General features: G+C 39.7%; 3 protein-coding genes across 3 annotated transcripts; 1 reads left to right on the top strand and 2 right to left on the bottom strand.

Moving 5' to 3' along the window:
• Positions 1-783: 783 nt before the first annotated feature.
• nprl2 (NPR2 like, GATOR1 complex subunit) lies at positions 784-6,725 on the bottom strand. The gene is made up of 11 exons (XM_072381965.1): positions 6,342-6,725; positions 5,948-6,039; positions 5,632-5,800; positions 5,412-5,520; positions 2,701-2,837; positions 2,305-2,402; positions 2,019-2,055; positions 1,671-1,764; positions 1,465-1,582; positions 1,216-1,358; positions 784-1,130 (listed from the first exon to the last, which is right to left on the bottom strand). The coding sequence occupies exons 1-11, from the start codon at positions 6,411-6,413 to the stop codon at positions 1,063-1,065; spliced, it is 1,137 nt and encodes a 378-aa protein (XP_072238066.1). The 5' UTR covers positions 6,414-6,725; the 3' UTR covers positions 784-1,062.
• Positions 6,726-7,162: 437 nt separating this feature from the next.
• hemk1 (HemK methyltransferase family member 1) lies at positions 7,163-16,983 on the top strand. The gene is made up of 11 exons (XM_072381963.1): positions 7,163-7,467; positions 9,634-9,807; positions 9,901-9,992; positions 10,069-10,162; positions 10,273-10,410; positions 14,214-14,278; positions 14,415-14,464; positions 14,568-14,673; positions 15,548-15,643; positions 15,904-16,014; positions 16,182-16,983. Exons 1-11 carry the CDS (start codon positions 7,402-7,404, stop codon positions 16,243-16,245), a joined length of 1,056 nt encoding a protein of 351 aa, XP_072238064.1. The 5' UTR covers positions 7,163-7,401; the 3' UTR covers positions 16,246-16,983.
• On the bottom strand, positions 16,715-19,648 carry LOC140303274 (cytokine-inducible SH2-containing protein-like). Its single transcript, XM_072381964.1, has 3 exons — positions 18,925-19,648; positions 18,221-18,384; positions 16,715-17,817 (listed from the first exon to the last, which is right to left on the bottom strand). The coding sequence occupies exons 1-3, from the start codon at positions 18,942-18,944 to the stop codon at positions 17,315-17,317; spliced, it is 687 nt and encodes a 228-aa protein (XP_072238065.1). The 5' UTR covers positions 18,945-19,648; the 3' UTR covers positions 16,715-17,314.
• Between the last annotated feature and the right edge of the window lie 3,430 nt (positions 19,649-23,078).

Genomic DNA, 23,078 nt, shown 5'->3' with positions numbered 1-23,078 from the left:
CACAGTGGACATGAGGATTCCTTCCCGCTGATCCAATTTAGTCACAACAGACTTTGAACCTGAAAATGGGATCAAATTCGCAATGATGGTGCGACTGTATATCATATCTAGTTTAATTTTTAGTAAAAGTACTTCTTAAGAAAATTGCTGGTAATAGACATTATTGTAAACTGAGAATGCAGCTTTGCTTTATAGACAGTCGATCAGTCATGTCATGTAAGTAAACTTTTAAGTACTCAAAATAAAGAAATTGTCACATAAATGTGGTAGTTTAAAACACATTCCTCTGAGAATCATTAACATGACATAATTTAAAACAAAATAAAGGTTAAAAGTAACTTGAGTTTAAATCATATTTTCCAAACTGACTAAATCAGTTCACCTGCAGTTGCTTGTCACACAGAAGCCCTGTATCACTTATCTTAATGACTGCAAACTACACTGAAAAGGACTTCTTATGCTCTGTTCAGCTTTTGATGAATTATTTTATCTAAACCAACCTTTCACGGTTAGGACTCTTGGCGTCCTTGGAACGAGAAATGGAACATTTAAAATGTGTTAATAAAATGAATTACTCCCTGCATTTTGATAAAGTAAATATCCTACTAACACCTGAGATCATACAAATAAATTCTAAAGTTTGTGAGACTGACTCTCACCTGCCAATGAGTCCTTGGTATTTCGTGGGTTTGTGCTTTTCTGTCATAAGACTTGTACTATTTTGTGGATATTTCTAGAGTCAGTAAAGATGGTAAAACAGAGAATGAAACATTAACATTTTTATTTTTCGTCCACTCATTCAAATGCAGCATGTAACCACATAGATATGTGGTGGAACACAATAAATTAAACCAGACATGTGTTACAATCATATGTTTACTCAGACACAACGTTAATAAAAATTCACCATCATAACTTGATTTAAACAGATGTTAATCACAGCTCTTGATAATAAGTTTACATTTATAAAAAAAAAAAAATCCAGAAAACTCTGTCCCCTTGCTAAAGGCATCTTTGGTTGAGGCATATCTGTATCTTTAAGGCTGACAGTTTCATTCAACATCACTTCCAGCAGATGACAATGTTGGGATCATTTTCCAAACGTTCATCCAGCTCCTGGTAACTGATCCCTGTAAAATTAGCACAATGTTGGCAAACATGTTTTCTATCAGCAGTTATTAGTTGTGTCAAGCAAATAAAAGCTTCAAAACCTGCCTGTTTTGCAGCAGATCTCATCATAACTATGACAACCAGTATAGAGTCGAGGTGGCCTGCTTCTCTCGTCACGGATCATCTTCACGGGATACTTTTGCAGCCGCCGAATCAGAGACTTCATCAGTCCAAATTGGATCAACCTTCTGAACAGAAAAACACAACATTACATACTTGTAAGTCACTCTGACCTGACTTTTCCAAGAGTAAAAAAGCTATTTTCAGAAACTGATAAGGTGAGTGTACAACAACCTCTCATCAACCCTTTGAAGCTGCTGCGAGTAACGGGAGCAAAGGTCTCGCACTGTAGTGCCTGGACTCAGACCACAGTACAGCTGGAACACATCTCTCAGGTTGGCACGTTTCTGACCTGAAAGTGACCAGAAAAGAACTGTGGTGAATGCCAAAAAAAACAAACAAAAAAAAAACATTCCCTTTTAATCCTGTCCTTTGCTTACCCTGCTTAGTTACATAGTTGAGGCATTCCTCCTGTATGGACTTGTCATCAATGAGGCTCTGGACTTTCGGGGTTGTGCAGTACACGTTAGAGTACTGCAGGGGAAAAAGAAGGCATGAGACAACTATCAAAATAAATCAAACCTCAAGCAGTTAGTATCAATAAAACTATATATATGGGAGACTTGAGCACAATTATATGTAAATGACAGGGTTTTAAAACTTTACTACACTACTGTGGCGCTGATTCTCATTTCATAAACAATTCCAACACATCATATATGCACAGCTGTAGCTGGAAAAAAGGCTTCAAATTGTTGTATAATGTAAACTGGCTTTAAGAGTGGTACCTGGAATATGGACACCAAAGTCACAACTCCATAATATCTGTGAGGGAGAAGTAGATTTAAGTTTTAAAGCAATGAGGAGCAAAAACAAAGCTGCGACATCATGAAAAACATCTGATGAAGTCAGCAAAAGTGCTATACAAAAGTTTTAAAAAGCCGCTTTCTGAAGAGGCGATGCGAATCGTGGATAATAGACAACAACAGCGTTTGTAATCCTGACAAACAAATACGGCCGTCACACACCGTGACGTGTGTGCGAGCGGTTCTTTAACCAATGAAATGTACTCACAGGAGATTCTGCACTGCAATGCGAACAAGATTGAGTTCTACATCGGCCTCAGCTGAGATTTTTTGGATGTGCCTAAAACCATCAATGTAGGGCAGAATCTGCAGAAAACAAAGCATAGTAGAAGGTTAACAGCTTGTACTAAGCACCGTGACCTAAACTACAGCGTGTACACTTTATTACGCACATTAAATGGTTTATTATAGCAGTGACACTGCACTGGATAAATCAATAGCCTCTTATGAACAGGAGCCTCGTTTCCACACATATCACTTTAAGCAGACTATTGTCCTTTTATCCGAAAATCTTACTGCTGCTACTTCTTGGAATTGCGGCACATATCTTATCACAATGTCTCTAAAGAACAGCAGCTATATGTGGCTGATAATGGGATCCTACCTGTTGAGTGGTGAGATCCCACTGAGATTTGATAAAGTGTTCTTTGCACTGAACAAAGACTGGCACATCGTACTCCTGAACGATCGGGGGGTCCTTTCGAAGCTGGATCAGCTTTAGGTGGATGGTGTTTGATTCGTCTTGAACAGTTTAATAAAGAGAAGAGTCAGGGAAGTGTAACAGAAACAGCTTAGTTCCTATTGTTGCCTCCGATCAGCATCTCTTTCGGGATTTCTAAGAAATGGTAAAAGTAAACTCTTCTTTTGAGAAAAGGAAAACGTTATCAGAAGCCAGTAATATCACAATGTTTTCTTTGGAAAAAAAGATTTCATGAGGGATGGGCTTGGCTTCAAGTCTTTGTGGAGTCTCAGACAGCAAAATATGCAATTATTCTGAAACCAGGTTTGAATACTGCTGACTAATAACCTTAAATTCAAATGAAAAACTCAGAATTAAAAGAAGTGTGAATGCATAGTCAAAAAAAAGCATGAACATCTTCTTTTGATTCAAAATTTGACTTATTAGGATGTTATGAAATATACATATATAGATATATAGATAGATACCATGTAGTCCTTACCAGGACATACAATTTGGTAAAAACAACCTTAGATGAGCAGCAACAAATGTCGTTAGGTTATCTGTCTTTCTTTCTTTCTTTTTTACAAATATTTGCCCAAAATATTGAAGCACACTGAAAGACTTTACCCCTTGATATTGTTACTTGCAATAACCTGAGCGAATCCCTTTCTGCACGACGTTATCAGTCTCGAACATCGCGGAGGAATTTTGGCCCTCTGCTTTACAGTGTGGCTTCAGTTCATTGAGGTTTGCGAGCTATTTTGTGTACAACTCCCCCCTCTTTTACAGCCCCACAAGAGGATTTCAATCAAGTTGGGATCTGGACTTTGACCACGCCATCACAACACAGCTTGATACACGTCTCCACTTTGTTCTCGTCTGTTCGAAGGACATCTTGTGGTTTGTTCAGATTAAACTTTGCTAATCTAAGCCATGCTGCCATGTTCTTTTTAGAGAGGAGAGGCTCTCTCCTGCAACATTTCAGAACAAAGCCAGACTTGTTCACTCTTTTCCCGATCTTACTGTCAGGAACTTTTACATTTAACATGTTAACTGAGGCCTGTGGAGTCTGAGATGTCGCAGTTTCTCTGCATTACAAAGTCTGGCCTTGGGGTGAACTCGCTGGAACGTCCGCTTCTAGGAAGATCGACGACTGTCTGAAACAAATGTTTTGCACTTGTGAGAAACCTCTCTCTCTGTAAAATGATGGGCTCTCTAAGATGATTGCAGATGTCTTTCCTCCTTGGCATTGTGTGAAAACACACACACAAATGCTGCAAACCAGCAAGCAGCTAAAACTTATGCTTTGATATTCTTATCTTCTTAATTCAAATGGAGGCGGTAAGGGTGTACTTAATTTTCCACACACTTTCCCTTAGTTTTTGTCAAAGAAATAATGACAGTATAATATGTGATGATGTTCATCTGAGGTTGTATTTACCTTTTTAAGACCTTTTAATGGTTATACATTTCTTTTAATTAGTAGTAACATGAAAATCTATAAAAATTCAAAAAGGGTGCACTGTCTTTCTCACATGCCTGTATGCAATCAAACCAAACAGTCACCAAACTTCAGTTCGTGGCCCCTATTGATCGCCATCTTTCAGTGCTGCATAAGTTTTTTTGAAGCTGTTTACAACAAAAAATTAAAATGTCGATGTGTTTTCAAGACTTTTAAAGTCTCACAATCAGACTATTAGCAAGGCATGAGTATAAACCTCTGGCTCTAATAACAGATTCAAGTTGAAAAATTCCAAACAGAATCTAATTAAATTTGGCTAATTTCAGACACATAAGGAACAATTTAGATTCTGAGGCCTTAAAGTTGTACATCAGTGTTTGGGAATTCATCACAGATGTACGGAAGTCTTATCAGCTGGAAACAGACAAACAGGACCACATTACAGTCATTATAAAAACTTAATAATGCTGGATAAAAAATTCTAAGTAAATAGAATTTATTAAACTGGGAGTGCCAGGTCAATTTGCAGATATTCCACTTGTGTGAAGGACAGTATGCGGCCTTGTTCTCTCCTCCACTCCACTCAATTAGTTCATTAAAGAAAACAGTTCATCTACAGCACCTCTTAGTAGTAAGAGCCACACACATCTGGAGCCAGAGGACTAAGGAACATCATATCCCTCAACTCTTTCTCTAAATCAATAAAACAGCACAAATATTAATAGTAACAACTAAGGGCCAACAGCCTTTGCACATTGTCACAGATCTTCTTCTTTCACTCCAGGGAGTAAGGATCAGTATGAAATTGGTGCCTCAACCTAAAAACTCCTCTAATAAAGGCAGAGGAAGGCAGATTGTCTTTGCCTTCCTATGAAAAGTCAAATCTGACTTGCAACACTATAATACGTGATGCACATCGGAGTTTTGAAGTGGGTTTACTCTAAGAAAAATACCTGGGTATGTGTGTCCCCTGCACTACTCCGCTGATGGACAAAGCGCACATATTATTTAACCTTCTAGTACTTTCTACAATACAAGAAATATAAACAAAATAACATGAAACTAAAATTAGGTCTGTTTCGCGTAATACACAACACACAATTTAAAAGAAACCAAGAGTGAGGACAGGGTGGCAAAACTGGGATACACAAAGGGAAATACAAAATAATACCTATAGGTAATGTGCAAGCTCCCGTGGCATTAAGTTCCTCTAACAAGGTCAACATGATAGGGAGAAGTTTCTGCTTGCTCTCCTCATTGGATATAAAGCCACTCTCCAGCTGCAACACAACAAGGAAGAAAAACACAATTCGGATTACCTCTAAGATGTGTTCCTTAACGACATGAAAGCAATCACCTGTAGTATGAATGGAAAATGCACTGCTCTTTACCTCCAGAGTCGTCAGATACCCCGACAGCTTCTTTACAATCGGCTCAAGAGCGCACGTGTTCGTCTGAGCATCGCACACAAGACCAAGATTAAAAAGGAGGGCATTTCGACTGTACTTTTTGTGCTCAATACACACAGGACAGCCGATTAATTTTTTCCCCATGGCAGTACTGCAAAGAAAATAAAAGAAGAAATGACAGACAATAAGGGAGCACACTATTACTTAGAATAACATGAAGAAAAAAAATCAAGAATTTAGAAGGGGGAAAGCTTTATTTTATGGCAGAGACACAGAGGTGTAGTTCTGGTATACATACACTGTAATTAATTTGTTTTGTAGCTCTGGCTTGGTGATGATATAAACTTGAACTGTGTCGAATAATTCCCTTGAAATGTACTCCTCTGGGACCTGTCAGGAAAAGGTGAGGGGACAATGCGTATCCTATTAAGCAGGTTAAATGGATAATGCACAACAAAATACATATCAACACCTGAGTAATGTGAGGGATTACAGCCTGTTTACATCTAATGGGAATATCAAAGTTAATTGTTCTGCAAATACACATAAAAACAAATGACGAGGACGACGAAAATCAAACCGGAAGTGGTTGTGAATCCAAATATTACAGTTGGGGTTCATTTTGTTACCCCTGCCAAAGACAAAAATGAGCCATGATGCTGATCCCAACTTTAACACACTTGCTAACTCACCTGATATGTTATTTTTGGGCCCAGGGTTGGATGAAACTCGCTGAAAAATATACACTCAATTCGAGTGGTCATGGCTATTCACTGACTTTTTGAGACCTTATTAGCTCAACTATCTGTACACAAACTGTGTAAAAAAAAAGCAGATAAACGTCTCCTGTGTGTCTTCCCTATTTAGCTCACACAAGCTAGCTTCCGGCTTTAACTTTCAAAAACAAGCCAGTGACTTCATTTGAAACCCGTATAAACAGCTCTAACGTTGGACAGTGTCCTATCAATTATGTTATTAGTGTGTTTAGAGAAACTGTTGTCGCTCTAGTGTTAAACAATTTAATAACGCGACACATGTAAACTCCAGACGACACACACTGGTAAACAATACTGGTGCCTTTAAGGTTTCCCGGAATTTAGCATTGAGCGTCACATCGTGAACATCACTGATTACGTTTGACAGGGAAACTGGGGCGTGTGTAGTGTACATAACTTAAGAACCTTTTTTTAACATATATATTTTAAAAAATGCATGAAAACTTACAAATTATAGATAAAACGAACTTGACTTTTAAGGACAAAGCTACAACGGAAAAAGGTGCCGATTAATTACGTAAAATTTAGTTAATATTAGTGTCGACTAGTGAATCAATTAGTAAATCAAGAGCTTAGCTAAAATATATCATAAGTCCCACTGCCGCTTGGTGTGTTACGGTTTGCAAGATGCTGTAAAATTTGATATTTCCTACAGTCTTTAAGGCTAACACCATTTATAAGAGTCAGTGCTGCGCAAACTGCGACGCAAGCCTGGACGTTTTACGTCGCATGAACGTTTGAAAGGTTTTCTGCGCCATGTGACGGGAACACCACCAGCAGAGTCAAGGAGAGTGCTTTTTCATTTCTGAAAATGTTTACATTTTATTTATAGGCACGTACAAGGCGCCTTGAATGTGTAAATCACAGGATTGTTGCCAATTATTGTGCTGCTGCCACGAGGAAGCGAGAACAGCGTTATATCCTAAGAGCTGAACACTAAATGAGCAGTGATGTAGAGACGGTGTTTATGTAAACCATGTGGAGAATGTCGCTGAGTACAGGCTACAGAGCTTGTTTGGGGTGCAGGACTGGTGGATCAAAGGTAATTGTTTTCTGTTTGAAGTGTAAACTGATTAGTTGTAAGTACACATTTTGAACAATTGAGGACAAACGGAAAGTATTCGCTGTTGACACGACATTTATGTCACTACTGCTGTCTAGTTAATTTGATTTATTACATTTTTTTGTAGAATTGTAGTGTTTAAACAACACATACTACAAACGGATGCATGCATAAAACCCCATCATGTCCCAATGATTTATTGAGCCATTTATCTGTTTGTAGCGCTCCACCATTTCAGAAATTAAATATATTACATAAAGCCATAACTGTTCAGAACAGGTGGATCCTGGATCAAATCTTTGAAGTTACCCCCTCTGAGATACCCAGCCGCAGCACGACTCAATCATCAAAATAAAAAAATGATAAGGCCTAATAAATAATCATGAGAGAAAGGGATATGTGCTTATAGGTGTGAAGCGGAGTGATGTGATATTAAATAAAAAAAATATATATCTGACCTCAAAATATCATTAACACTTAACAGTGGAATTGTTTATTTTTTACCCTCATTTATGTTATTCAAATCCCTACCCCACACACACACACAAACAAAGAATTACAAATGAATGATGAAGGTTTGGTTGAAAATGTTCGAGAACACACTTGTTGCCATGAGTGGCAGATTGACTACAAGACACAGAACAGTCACATTTATCTTTTTACTGTGTGCACTTAAAGTTATTCACTGAGCGTTTGAGGATGTGACTGTTTTTCCAACATCCAGCTACACCTTTCAGCCAGCCTCAGCCAATGGTTCAGGATATATCCACAACTGTGGCCCTTATTTAAAGGGTGTCACTGCTGCTTCTTCGTGATCTGATATGAACAGATGTGCACATAGGTTAAGACTCTCCTAAGTCACATTTATCGTCATGTTTTGAAAACATTTGAAGAAGCTTTGTCATAAATCAGATGTACCTTGAGAGAAGCATTAAGTGATGGTACATTTGTGATGCTGCAGAGCTCTGTGTGAGCGCACATCTGCTGACTGAGGGCACACAAACGTCAGCTTTTGGACTTTGTGAACTTCTTACATTGATGCAATCGAACCAACAGAAACTAGAAAAACTTAACTTGTCTGATCTAAAGCTTTGGTGTGACTGTTTAATTCACTTTCACTGCACATATTAACACAAACAAACGTGTGTGTGATGAAACATTTGGATTAACACGAGGTTCTATATGATGCAGGAAACATCAGACAGTTGTAATGAGTGTATAAAAGTGCCAAGACCTCTGCATTTTGTTAAAAAAAAAAAAAAGTCAGAGAATTTTAGTTCTGATCTGAGACATTTAGGTGAGGGAAAACTTCCATAGCTGATGGGTTCAAAACTCTTCATTTATTCAAAAATAAATTTTCAATGATGCTGTTAAAACCTATTTGGTGTTTTTTTTTCACAAAGTATCTGACGACTTGACCATTTTCAGTATGACAAAAATCACATATCAGTGATAAGTTTCAAATCTGATATTGACGCTGATTAACAGTCAAAAGCTAACATGGATTCAGGTTTACCCTGTTGTCTTTTAATGTGTTGTACAGGAGGGACTGATTAGAAACCCCTCTCTTGGACCAGTTTGCATTAGGCTTTGTTGGTGTCATTTAGCAGAACCAAAGCCCAGATGGAATAAAAGTATGCTTACACACAAACTAAGCAGACACCTTTTCCTGCACATAAACTGCTGTTTTCAAAGGGAAAATGTGCAGTGAGAAACCTCACTCATTTTTCTGGAGCAGTTTGGAAAAAGAACGGTGACAAAAATGAACGTAGAACAAAGCAGACGAAGGTTCGTCGGTGTTTGAAAGAGCGATGAAGTTTACGGATTTCCTTGAAAATGTTGCACGCGTGTAAAATGTGGTATGGTTAAGATGTAAGCTTAAGACTTTTTTTTTTATTTTTCCCATTGCATCTGTGCATTTTAAGAGCAGCTTATTTTGTGTCCGTCTATTTCATGAAATACTTTATTTTTTCCTTTTCTTAACTATTAGGAGGAATATGTACAGAATGTATGATTATCAACCAGAATAAGTTGGAAAATCATTGTCAGATTCCAACATTGTGAATTCCTTGAAACTCCAGCTATAATTTACAGGGATTTTTAATTTACAGTTCTTTAGAAACTCTTGAAATGTAATGCTTTTAGGGGACTTGGAGCTTTCATGCTGTGCGCACATGCAGCGCTCCGGCCTTACCCGCTGGCCGGATCACAACACTTCAGGCGGTGGACTTTTGGAGGAGGCACTTTGAGGAAAGAGGTGTGACGGAGCCTGAGCAGTCTAGCCAATACATCATTGCTCATCTGCTTGGAGCTAAAATGGTAAGTTGCAATTTGCTGAGTTCTTTCATCCTGATTCATTTCCTGATGTAGTGATTCCAGAGCTGCAACATTTCTACCTGATCTTTACCCCAGATCGAGAGTCTTGGGCAAGAGCGTTTAACGGAGTTTCTCAGCCAAAAAGAAATGAAACAGTTGTGGCAGCTCTGCACTAAACGTCTCTCCAGGTAAGTTTCTACATGCTGTATGCCTCTGCGTAATTGTGTTTGATGCCTTTTCCTAAGAATACACACTGCTGTGCAGAATGCCTGTACAATATGTCATCGAGGAGTGGGACTTCAGAGACCTGACACTGAAGATGAGGCCTCCTGTGTTCATACCAAGACCTGAAACCGAGGTTGGAGATGACAAAGAAACAGGCCACACATGTCGCGCCGTCCCAGTGATGACACATCACATAACCAGAATTGTCTTTTTTTTTATTTTATTTTCTCTTTGATGGTGCAGGAGTTGGTTGGACTTGTGCTCACAGATCTGCAGGGGAATTCTGGACCTGGAGTGGATGCAGATTCTCAGCAGACATGCTTGGAAGTGGGATGTGGTTCTGGTGCAGTTTCTCTTAGTCTGCTGAAAAGTCTGCCCCAGGTGAGGTTTGTGTATATTGTAGGAAATAGATTTTGGGGTCGCGCTTCATTGCTGCCACCTTGATTCAGGTTGAAATACTGCATGTCAACAGGCAGCGGTGGGGGTGGGGGGATATTACTTGGAAATACACAGACATTTGTGATCCCCAGAGGTTGAGGTCTATGACTTATTTACGGTCTCTTGAGCAGCAGTGGGTGGTAGAAGTTTTTTTACATATCCTTTGAAATAACTTTACATCTAACAGATGGACTTTCAGAATGGATATTTATTATTCACAGGCTACAAGACACTGATGTTCCCCTCAGGATGAATTGTTTCATAGAACCATCTGGGAAGCCTAGTTATTTTCAATCCCGGAGCCCCTGGTATCGGGGGGGGGCATCCGGTTTAAAGGGGAACTCCGGTATTTTTAAACTTAGACCTTATTATGCATGAAATACGTTTCTCTACTCACCGAGAACAGTTTGGTGAAAGTCGGCGTCCTTAGGAAGCTATTTAGATATCTCATGATCGGCGTCTATCCATATAACGGAGTGAACGGGGCAATGACAATGCAGCCTTTAGATAAGGCATTATCTGTCTTTATTTCACCAATACTTTAAGGCGAATGATGAACGAACACGTACTGTTGCTCTGTTAGCACATAGCTACTGTTATGTGGCTACAGGAGAGCTAATGGAGGGGATTCTACACACACCTCTACTGGTACGACTTCATCGACACACATGGCTGCAACACAGCTCATTCACGTCCATTTTACTCAAAGTCGTCATTCACATCGTCAAAATTTGATAAATATTCTGCCATGTTCCACAAAACTAGCAGTAGCAAACTCCATGTGAAGTTAGCAGTGAAAGGAGTAAATACACTGCTCCAGGGGGGCGTGTGGTTGAAGTGGTCCCAGTAGAGTGCCTGTGTAGAAATCCCTCCGTTAGCTCTCCTATAGCCGCAAGTAGCCACATAACAGCACCTATGAGCTAACAGAGCTATAGTACACATTTGTTCATTCATTCTTCTTAAAGTATTGGTGAAATAAAGACAGATAATGCCTTATTTAGAGGCTGCATCGTCATCGCCCCGTTTACTCCGTTATATGGATATACACCGATCGCGAGTTATCTAAATAGCTTCCGAAGGACACCGACTTTTGCCAAACTGTTCTCGGTGACTAGATAAACATATTTCATGCCAGAAATAAGGTCTAGGTTTAAAAATACCGGAGTTCCCCTTTAATCAGGCTCTGAAGAGGTCTCACAAGCGTTAGCTTTATTTTGATACCAACACAGTTTATAATTGCAGAGAAATACTCAAATTATTCATTTTCGAGCAGGAACCCCAGAAAGAGTCCTGGTGCTGAACAGGTTAAAGTTGGAATACAACGTGTTGTCATGACAGTCCATTTGAGTGCCAAATACTTAAAAAATTCATATGAACAAATGTTGTTTCTACTTATCCATCTGCGAATCAAAAGCATGTTTGCAGTGGAAGTTTGATCTTTCACAGTGCTGTCATAAAAGGCTATGCCAGTCAGCCATAACATGACCTAGTGTGACATTTAGCAGGCCCTCTTTGTGCAACCAAAAGATCTCTGATCCAGTCATTGAAATAGAACATCTGGGGTTGTCCTGGTGTGTCTGGAGCCTGGATATTAGCGGTAGATCTTTGTGCATTGGACTTTCACAGATGCCATCAGATTGGTGTCTGGGGAGTTTGGAGGCCAGGCCTCAGACTCCCTGTCATGTTTTTTTTTGAGCCCCTACTGAGCAGTTGTTGTTGTACTAAATGCTGTCCTGCTGGAGGAGCTGCTATTGTAGGGGAGTCCTGTTGCCACATGGGAGGTGTGACTGGTCTGCAGAGAAGTTTTAGGTTTCAAATGTCGTAAAAACGTCCGTGTGAATGCCAGGATGGAGGTTTTCCCAGAAGAACATTGCAGACTAAAAAGAAGAGCAGTGTTACTCATTTGAGCTGTCAGTTTTTGGCTGATCAGCATATTATATGTTGTTTTTTTTTAAATAATTCTCCTCCTTCCACTTTCTTGTTAAAACATGCCAGTTGACTTGGGTGTGTTTGGGTTGGTTATGCAAGTCGTTGCTAATGTAACCTTTAGCCTCAGGTAAGGAGTAGGAGTCTGAAGATATCTGGTAAACTCACTCCTCTGCTCTCAACACTCTCAACACCTTATTTACTGATTTTAGTTTTCGTTTCCAACTAATGACATGTTTATTGCTCAGTTCCTTTTCAACACTTGGTTACAGTGTACATTTTAGGACATCCTCGGGATCAGGCTTCAGAGTCAGACCTCAGATGAAATGGTATGTTTATGCATTTAGCAGACGCTTTTATCCAAAGCAACTTACAGGTAGGCTAAGGAGGTCTCGCCTTAGGACCCCTACTGGAGGTAGTACATGTCATACAGGGGATTTGAACTCAGGTCTCCCACACGAAAGGTGGCAATCATACCACTAGGTATGATTCCCAGTCCCAGGTATAAGGTATAAGGTTTCAGGAAAACCTCACAGTCGCACCAAACAGCCACATATAAAAAAATTAATCGGACCAAAAGGCATCATAAAAAAACTTTTCACAATGAATGGCCTCAGAAAAAAAAATGTCAGACTGAACGACATCAGCTAAAAAGTTGTCATATAAAATGGCGTCAGGACAAAAGTTCTCACACTGAACGGCATCAGGAAAAAAATAGTCACGGGTGCAGAGTCTTGGCAAAGATAGTCTTTGGTCTAAGTTTAACCGTGGATCTAATACATCCATGGTCTGATCGCGGAAATAAATTACGCTGGCCAGAGACTAAGTCAGGACCATAGCTGCCATGGCAACCGCTCCAAACAGCAACAGGGAAGTATACTAGACATATTTGGAACAGGACATGAACGTAAGTTTTATTTTATTTTATTTTTCTTTCGCTCACAACTCAAAACTGTCTCTAAAATTAGCTATTTGATGTGAACCAAAGGGAACCTGTTCAAGTCGGTTTGTCCGGGCCGCGTGCATTTGTTTACAACATAGTCGGCGAGAAATCAATCAATATTTGTCCTATATTGTTTTACATGTGAATTGGGGTATGTCTGAACAACATGAGGTCAGAGCTATAGAGCTATAGAGTATATACTAGTATAGAGTATATTCTCTATAGCTCTGCGTGAGGTTGAACACTTAGCAACTTAGCCCCGCCCCCTTAGTTACTGTTGCTATGTCTGTAAGGCTCATGCGACCTCTGTATGACACTGATTTTTCCGATGCCATTCAGTGTGACAATTTTTTTACTTATGCCGTTGAGTCTGAGTATGCCTTTTCATCTGAGGTCTGACTCTGAAGACTGATCCTGAGGATGTCCTAAAATGTGCACCGTACTTTGCATTAATGTCGACATAGTAGTCGTTTCTTTGCTTGGTGTGCTGAAGGGTAGAGAGTGAGTTCAGTTGCGTCTGGTAACAGTTTCCAAAAAGTGAAGAACTTTTTTTAGTTTCATATTATGTGGTACATTTTTTATTATTAAGTGGACAGATATAACGCAGTTGGGTTACCTGTGATGGCTGTGTCAGAGTTTCCTTTCAAGACTAAATAAGGAATATGATAGAATGATGGAAAAAATATCAGTAAATGAAAAAATGATTTGAAAAAAACTGCATTTCAGTGTTACTAATTGAAAGGTTTTGTTAAGTCTCCTGATGAACACATAAAGGTGTAAGCATCTATATTTTCTACACGCAAATACGTACATGAAAACAGACTAAAAGAAATCCCCCTGGAGAGGAGAATCACTGTGTTTGTTTTTCTTCCACCAGCTAAAAGCTTTTGCCTTGGATCGAAGCCAGGACGCAGTGGATTTGACCAGAGAGAATGCGTTGAGGTAATTGCACCACAGCACACATAAACCAAGCTGTAAATGTCTGTGACTATTGATTTACTCTTTCTATGTTTACTGTTTTTCTGAGACTGTGTTGCGCAACATTACACAAAAGCTAAAAGGGAATTTTCCTCCACAGGTTGGGGCTTTCGGACAGATTAAAGATTTATCTCGTAGATGTGATGAAAGGTTCGTGGAAACGGTGCACACGCTTTCTTTATGAATAACACACCCAAACACGCTGCTGAGTAAAAGAGGCTTGCTTTTTGTTGCTGTGTTGTTGTTTTTTCAGACCCAGAAACTGTGTTGAGCCTCTGTAGATCATTTTCAGCTGTGGTCAGTAACCCTCCGTACCTGTTCTCAGAGGATATGATGTCACTTCAGCCGGAAATTTTTAGGTGACTGTAATACACTTTTTTTTTGTGAAAATTGGTAAAACATACATAAAATCTCCACGTGATCCAGTAAAAACGTTATTTATTTTCTATGGAGATCAGTCTAAGGTGGATTCATATATAAAGGATAATGAATCATACACAGTATGTAATTGCAGTTTGTCATGTAGCTTTCAGTTTTAATTCCAGTTATGGGGCTTATATGAAAACGCACAAAGATGGATTTGTAGCTTTAAACCATAAGACTTTGAACTGAGCTCAGGAAATCTGTCTGGGAATACAAGGGATAAGCGAGCAGAATGTGGTGTTTAATCCCTCAATTTACCATTTGTCCAAAAATAGCTTAAAATGAACGCAACATAGCCTAATTAAAGTAACAATTAGAACATGTGATTTATAAGGAGCTTTACCACCGTGAATTATGAATTTCATCATTGTAAGAGCTGAAATGGCAGCTGGCGCTGCTATTCTAATCTAGGTTGTGTTATTTTGTGGGTTCAAATATAAGCAACTAATAATTTGGTAATTCTGTGCTTTTGTAGAATCTAGACATTATATATGATGTAAAGGAGGTCACAGAGCAGACTCTTATAATCTCTTAAATGTACATTAGTTGCTAGTCACTATGCATGTGTATTTTTGTGTGATGATGTCATATAAACCTTTTTATTTTCAATGTCATTATGGAAGTTTTTTTTCGTTGTTTGTTTTTTTTAGGTTCTTGAGATAAAAAAAAAATAAATAAACTGTGGCCTTCATACTACGTTAGATGCTTGTTTTGAAGTAACCAAAAGTCGAGCCTTTAGACATTAGATTTTTGTAAATATGTGACCTTCTGCGGATGCATTCAAGTGATGGTCTGTTTCACTGCTCCCAGATTTGAAGACCACGCTGCTTTAGATGGTGGAGCAGACGGCCTGAATGTGATCAAGCGACTTTTAACTCTGGCTCCACACATTCTGTCAAATCATGGGTGAGGAAGGCCACTTCCTGACACAAACACACAGATACACACACACACACACCTGGGTTTAATTCGTATGGTTGGTCATGAACAGCACGTTCTGAAAAACACGTGTATCGTGTTGCCTCTTGAACGAGTTAAGCTTTCCAAGACTTCCAGTGAGTTCTAAGCATATGCCAATGCCCTGAACTCAGGGCTGCTTCTTATGATGCTGCCTGCTATTAATTGTATTTTAATCGTTTTTGTGTCATAATTTCCTCGATAAACAGTCGTATGTACTTGGAAGTGGACCCCAGACACCCCCCGCTTATTTGCGAGTGGGTGGATGTGAACGTGAAAGAGCTGCAGTATGTGGAAACACGGCATGACATCAGTGGCAGGTCTGTTTAAAACCGACCGTCATTAAACAATTTTAATGTAGTTAATTGTGCCGCCACTTCATATTGAAGTTGTTTGTGCAGTTTTTAAAAAAATTTTTTATTTAAAGTGAAAAGCTGCTTTTTCTAAGTTGATATTCAGCATCTCCAACACTTTTTTTGTTTCTTAGACCACGGTTCTGCATCCTTCAAAAAGAGAAGTCACACAAGGACTACGAGCAGGAATCGGATTGAGAAACTGCGATCCTATTACGCTGGCTTTGGCTCAGGTTGTCACAGCCTCGGCTTCCCCACCCCCAAGCCACCAAGCAGGCCCTCACCCTGATTTGATCTCCTCAAAATTCACAATCTCAAATAATGTTCACGTCACTGTATCTGCTTTATTCAGGTAACGGCTGCAGTCGCACCCTGCCTCACAATGAAAAATGTGTGCGCCTTGGCACAAAAGCAGGCTCAAAGCTGAAGGTAATTACTGAAGCTTTTCTTAGAACCCTCCCTCCCAGAATCTCCCCCCTCCTCCCAGGAAGCATTCAGTAGTTCTGTGAATCCGCTGATGAACGGTCCTCCCCTTTGCTTGTCCACCAGCTGACTCAGATGCAGGCGGTACGCATTGTTGAGCAAAAGCACACACACACACAATATGGCATTTACTTTCTCACAATCTGCTGCTCTCACATACTTAAAGCTCAAAGGCCACAAAGTCTTTGTGTTTCAAAGGTGATTTATGGTGAAAATATTTCGTAACAAGTGTCACAAGAGCAGTCATCATGTGATGGTTAATAATGGTGACAGCATGTCTCTGTATCCTGTGAATAATACTTGCATTTCAAGCGAAACCGATGAATAACAAAAAAAAAAAAGACAAATGAGGAAAAACTTCTGTTGCAGTTGGTTATTTTAATAGAAAAAATTTACACATGTAAAAGGTACAAAAAAATGCATTGCTGAGAAAAATAAAATGACATAAAAGACGTCTCAGTGGAATCAGTGTATTTCGTAGGAACAGTATATACATCCAGAACCAGTGAAGTTTAAAAAAAAAAAAAGGACAATTTCCACATCCATCTTAAAGTATGTTGGGTTACAGTACGGCATTTTTCTCACGAGTCGTCTTTTTTCTGGGGTGCTTCGAAACCCAGTCCTTTCAGTCAGTCGATCTCAGTCTGAAACCAGATGCGTCAGACTGAATTTTGTCAGCAATATTTTTGTGACTGGCCTCTGCAGGCACAAAGAACCTGTTTGACAGTCATTCTTTCTTTAAATAAGCTGAGTTTTGGCCATTGGGACTGATTTGACAGACCCCTCATACCTTGAAGGGATAATCCTGGACGTAACGCAGCAGAGGCCTCGGGAGTGGTAGCTGGTCAGGGCAGTCGGTGTGTCTGTTAATGACGAGGCGTGTGAGGTGCTGCAGAGTGGGGAGGCTCTGTGGCTTGTACACTGCCCGCTTCAGTTTCAGTACCACAGACGTCTCCTGAATAGTATGTTGAGACGGCTTCAACGGAGCCTCCTCCTCCACCTTCCCCTTCCCCTCCTCTGCTTTCCTCTCAAGTCCCATGTAGTGCTGCACCAAACTGAGCACGTTGGGGAAGGACGACAGGCTGGGCCGGGCAGGAGAGCTAGAGTCCAGCAGAAACTGGGCACCGTTGTACTGGATCCTTATACTTGTGGGTCCGCGAGCAGTCCTGACTGACAGGGTCAGCATGTACAGAGGGTGGCTGCTGTCTCGTACCAAAAATGCTCCCTCTGATGCTTCTTGAAGTGCAGCGTGGGCCTGAGCTGCTGTTACTGCTCCCCAGTACCATCCTGCACACACACACACACACACATTCCCAAATATTAGTCTTTGTGACCAGACAGCTGTGCTTTTTTTACTTCTATTTTTTTTTTTTTTAAACCTGTATCTTACTTGTTTATTAATTCTCAAAACAATTTAACAATGTCTCTCAGGGCAGAGAGATAATTATTTTTTAAGCATCTTATTTAAGTGTCACGTATCTGTGACTCTTTTTTTATATTCAAATTTTTAGAAATATAGTTTTTAAATACATATATATATATATATATTTATGTGTATACTATTATTTTTTCTTACAAGGAGTAGTCCTCCTAAATCTGTTGTACTGCAAATACAATCTAAGGCTTTCTATACCATTCGGTTTCAATCAGAATAAGTGGCTGTAAATGTAAAACACTTGTCATACCGTACCTGAATTTTCTAGATAGCAGAAGTTGCTGGCAATTGCCCTTAGGTCCTTTGTGGGGTCCCATGTTGGAGGGCTACTTTGAAGGCAAGGGGTAGGAGGTGCAATTCCTGCCCGCATGCCCCGCCGGGCCTCAGTGGATGGAGCAGCAGGCAGAAGGGCTCGGGGACTGGAAATAAGATGGAAGATCGGGTTAAACTGGCATAGATAAACACAACGAGGAAAAATCTGTGATACAATTAGGTTTTATTCAAGAACCAGGACATTCTTTGTGGTCCTGCGTGTGAGTGTCTATCTTTAGGATTCATTTATGATGACATTTTTGTTTGATTTCGGTTTTGTGTGGTGCTCTGACTGTTAAAGCTGTTTCAACCAGACTTTTCTGGTTTAAAAGAAACACTACATCCTTAATACTATATCAGCTGGCTATTAATAAACTACCAGAAGTTATTATTTTACTGTGGATTTACCAGTTTGTTCGGCTCAAGGCATTTTGTACTTGAGAAGGAGACTTTTTTTTTTTTTCTTGGAAAAGAGGAGAAGTTCGCGTTAAGGATATTTCTTTTTAACCGTTCCTCTTGATATAGTTAAACGCTATCTAACACTAACAAAGAACACCTGACTTGCACAAATAGACCAGATTTAATTTTTGATATGTGCCAACTGTGATATGTAAAGTGAAAATGGAAACAAAGAAAAGTCCACTCACCTGGGTACACAAAGAATCATGCTATTAGCCTAAATCCTCTGGGATGAAATCCGATTAGATTTCCTCTTCAGAAAATAACAACATAAAGAGAAGCTGTGCCTCAAAAAAACGGCACATTTACTAAACAAACAAACAGCCTTGTACCATTGGTTTGATATGAAAAGGCAGGCTGAAAGCGATACAAAGACACGAAGAGTTCCGCGTACAGGATCCGCTCCTGTCCTTGAAATAAAAAAAATAAAAAAATGACGCCTTTTATACAACAAGCAGAGGGTAAAAATCAAAAAGTCGATGTAAAAAATTTTTAAAAAGCCGTCCAGGTTCTCTTCAGCAGCGGTTCGGGAGTGTGTTGTCGCCGGAATGAGACCCAAATGTGTGAAGGGCAGAGAGTAAGGGCTTGGCTTTTAAAATTTACTGTTTCCTAGAAGTCTATTCTGAGAACTCCTCACAGCACCAGCGGCTCTGACGTCACACCAGCCGCTCCAGCTCCCAGTCCGCATCAACCGCCGCCGGTTGTTTCGTCTCCTGGACGGTTAACGGCTTCGCTATCTGATGCTTTCGGTGAAGCGGGTCGGTTTGTCTGCATGGTGAGGTGTCCGTGTAACCGCGCCGAGCCTTGACATTATTTCTGGTCGCGTTGAGTGGCGCGTCCCCTCCTGGCTCTCACGCGGCATCTGCTGCCTTCGCTGAAACGTCGCGCGCTCGCTCCCAGGAACCGCGCGGCAGCTTCTGGCTATTCGCTTTCCAGGAATAATTGCCGGGGCTGACTCCGCCCCGCCGGGCGGCCCTGACAGAGCCTTCATTCTGGGAATTCACCGCCTCGACATTAAAGATATTAGGAATGCACACAGGCTGTTTCCAGTAATATAGATTTCCCTCGATCCTGTTTGGAAAAACACGGCGAGAGGTTTTCTTGGAGGGTTAGAGAGGGATTATGCGAGAGAAAACATGTTTTTGTAGCGTTAAACTAAAAAAAAAAAATCTCTTAACTTTAGTCAGGCCTTAGACATTTTTATTTTTCCTAAGTCAAAGGCCACTTTCCAACCCTCTCTTTTACATTGGATGATCGTTCGTTAAACCACATGTTGATAGTTTAGTCCAGATCTGGGAATGTGTTAATGTTGGCCACTTGCAGTAACACTTTGCTCATTTTGATCCCTCCTGACATTTCCTTCCTTGGTATTCCATGACGAAGATCCCTGCTTTAACCTTCCTCTTTAACAATCTTGCATCTACATCAGCTACATTTACTAACTTTAAATAAGCTCAGAAGGATCTGTTGGTGCTGGATTTCCTCTGTGTTGTTGTTGTAAATCTGAGAGACATTCTGTTCAAGGCAAACTATTTGAACATATCATTTTTAAACCATAGTCTAAGACATCTCTTGCATGTGCAGACATAGCCCTGTATTTTGGGAACAATGCCATATCTAAAACATGCAGCACCACAATCGTAGCCATAATTCACAAAGCCTGTTGATCCCAAACAGCGGAATCTCATCCTTTTCCTTGGAATCCTGGAATGAGCTTTTTTTCTTTTCTAAGAAGTCTTGTGGACATCATCTATCCCTGCTGGATGCTGTTGAACAAATATGTTTTCATGGCTCACAAAGGGAAAAGAACACCACAGTTTGTGAAATTGCATTGTATTATGTACCCTATAACCCCAAAAGCTTTGAATGTGGACAGTAAATTTACTGCATTTAAATTGGAGCTGCTACAACAAAGGGGACTGTGTCTCAGTAATAATTAGTTTTAATCACAGCTGTGCTTGATTTAATATTTTTGAGTGACTAAGTTTATTAAAAAGATGAATGGACTCAACTAAATGCTTGAGAGCCTTAGACATGAGATGGACACAGGAAGGCTCTTTGCTTTAATACTGAGTCAGGCTCCCTGCATGTGCAGTGCTGTTATTTTCACTGTTTTTGTCATCACTTCATATTGTGTAAACTTAAATGTTAAATGGTTTCCTTCAAGTGACCATTTTTAACTCGCATGTGTTTGTTTTTGCTTTCTAGGAAAGCTATACATGTATCTGATTTAGATTCTTAAATGTCAGTATCTTTGGGCTTATTTATCTCTTGACCTATTTAATGTCATAGGAGCATTAGCTAATAGTTAATGACTAATCATTTCCATGTCGGTTTCGACTTGGGAACACCAGTTGTGGACTTTATCTCTTGTGAATGAAAAGGCATTGGTGTGTTTTCAGTAATGTTATTCTCTCCTTGTGTCAAACATTTTGCCCTCGCAAAGGTCTTGGGATTGTAAATGGAAAAACGCACAGTTAACCCAAGCGCGCAGGGTGTCGAATGTTCTGCTGTAACAAAATAGCCCATTCTTTCATGTATTTATTTGATTTAATATCCCGTATGTGTTAGACTGTATTGGCGCGGACTAACTTCAACAAGTTCAGTTCATGATTAGTCCAAATCCAAAAAATGAAACGCTAAAGGGCTTTACACCATTTTATCCACTTTGTCTCATACTTCTCTGAAAAAACAATGTAAATTCAGCAGATAGTTCTCTTCTTTGTAATTGATATAATAAGATTACGTATTTGTTGTTAGCTTTCTCCTCAAGTCACTTGAGGCCAGGTGACTACACATTCCACCCAGACTCGGCACAGATACTCTCTTGGTATGATAACTATTTTGCAATTTTGACCATCTACTTTTAATGAAATACAATACTATATTCTTCATATCCCAGATGTTGCTATTTATTTATTTTTTAATTCCATACTTACTATTGTAAGCTATTATTCTAAGTCTCCTAGCAAACATCATTCACACTGCAAATTTGGAGCAATACTACCTATCAGATGGTATAATCTTGAAAGTAATTGCTCTTTTCTGATTTCATCATTCCAACATCTTCTCACCAATTCTGTGCACAAGTATTTTTCTGTTACTTCTTAACTGTGATTGACAACTTAAAAATCAAAGACACACACCGACCACATTTGCTTGTTGATAACTTGCATATATCTAACTTTCCTTGTGTCTGCACGCTGTATACCCAGAACTTACTAAAAACTGGTGATGTCTGGGACACAGATAAAAGCCGATATCCTTCTTCAGCATTGAGGGGGGGGAGGGAAAGAAAACAGGGAGCATTTGAAGGTTATTCTGAGAAATTCTGTCATTGCCTGGAATCGCAATATAAATTAATCCTTTGTGAGTTAGGAGAGAAAACCTAGTTCATCTGCAGGGCTTTGGTCACGGAGGACAGGCCTGGATTGACCTGCTAAGCAGAGCTGAAGAAGGTGTTTGTTGATGACCTCAACTAACTGATTGGTTGATTAAATTCACAAAACATGTGAAATGGTTTCTGTGGGTTTTTTTTTTTTTTGCTGTTGAATGTGGTCGTGCAAGAGGAATACAGTGGGGAGGTTGTTGAATACTAAAGCATACGTGTGAAAAGTTTGCTGTAGGGTTTTAAAAGAAAGTTAGAGGCAGCAGTGTATGGGACAGTTAGTCCCATAGGATTAAATATCAGCCCAGCTGCTGTTTTTTCTTTTTTTAACTTGAGTCATGACATGGTTGAGGTTTGCGATTTTGAACATTTATTGAATTTATGTGCAAATTGGTTTCTTTCATGTCCTCCTCTGGTTGAACTTTTCCAGCGAAATTCCTTGATTCATTTGTGCTAAATTTTATACAGATGTTCTCGGTTGCCAAACTGCTGCATATGTCTTACTGGGCTTGCTTTCCCTTTTGCACGATAACCACGTTAATATTTTACTTTCTGCGGCGTTTAAAATGAATAACTTTGTCCTCAGCTGGTGACAAAAGAAGGATGTCAGCTTCCCATAATGCTTAGTCATGGTGAATGTGATAGCATGTTGATGTACAACCCTTCAGGAATGTTCCTGAGTGAGGAAGTAAATTGAAAAAGAAATTAAGGCAAGGTTTTGAGAAGGAGTATAGAAAGACAACAAATACAAAGTTGACACTGAGATATTTGCTTGGTATGTGTTTTCAGCTGCTCTGCAGTTTGAAGCCTCCTTTGTCATGTATTTCTTTTTTCATAATGCTTCATGTGTTCTCCTCTGGTGGGAGGTCTGGACTGATTGCAATGCAGTTGTTCTACATAAAGAATGTAGGTTTTTTGTTGTTGTCTTGCTGAAATATGCAACGCTTTTCTGCA

The sequence above is a fragment of the Leuresthes tenuis genome, unplaced genomic scaffold, assembly GCF_036924035.1.
Source record: "Leuresthes tenuis unplaced genomic scaffold, fLeuTen1.0.hap1 SCAF_3, whole genome shotgun sequence".
NCBI lineage: Eukaryota > Metazoa > Chordata > Actinopteri > Atheriniformes > Atherinopsidae > Leuresthes > Leuresthes tenuis.
This window is presented reverse-complemented; position numbering and strand designations above follow the sequence as displayed.

Bases quoted from the DNA above. Each gene is read 5' to 3' on its own strand.
- nprl2 (XM_072381965.1), bottom strand. From the start codon at position 6,413: ATGACCACTCGAATTGAGTGTATATTTTTCAGCGAGTTTCATCCAACC. The intron at 2,403-2,700 runs GTAGGATCCCAT...TGTTTTCTGCAG, and splicing joins GGGATCTCACCACTCAACAG to ATTCTGCCCTACATTGATGG. The intron at 1,131-1,215 runs GCAGGTTTTGAA...CTAATTTTACAG, and splicing joins TGAGATCTGCTGCAAAACAG to GGATCAGTTACCAGGAGCTG.
- hemk1 (XM_072381963.1), top strand. From the start codon at position 7,402: ATGTGGAGAATGTCGCTGAGTACAGGCTACAGAGCTTGTTTGGGGTGC. The intron at 15,644-15,903 runs GTGAGGAAGGCC...CTCGATAAACAG, and splicing joins CACATTCTGTCAAATCATGG to TCGTATGTACTTGGAAGTGG. The intron at 16,015-16,181 runs GTCTGTTTAAAA...TTTGTTTCTTAG, and splicing joins CGGCATGACATCAGTGGCAG to ACCACGGTTCTGCATCCTTC.
- LOC140303274 (XM_072381964.1), bottom strand. From the start codon at position 18,944: ATGATTCTTTGTGTACCCAG. The intron at 18,385-18,924 runs GTGAGTGGACTT...TCTTATTTCCAG, and splicing joins ATGATTCTTTGTGTACCCAG to TCCCCGAGCCCTTCTGCCTG. The intron at 17,818-18,220 runs GTACGGTATGAC...GTGTGTGTGCAG, and splicing joins CTGCTATCTAGAAAATTCAG to GATGGTACTGGGGAGCAGTA.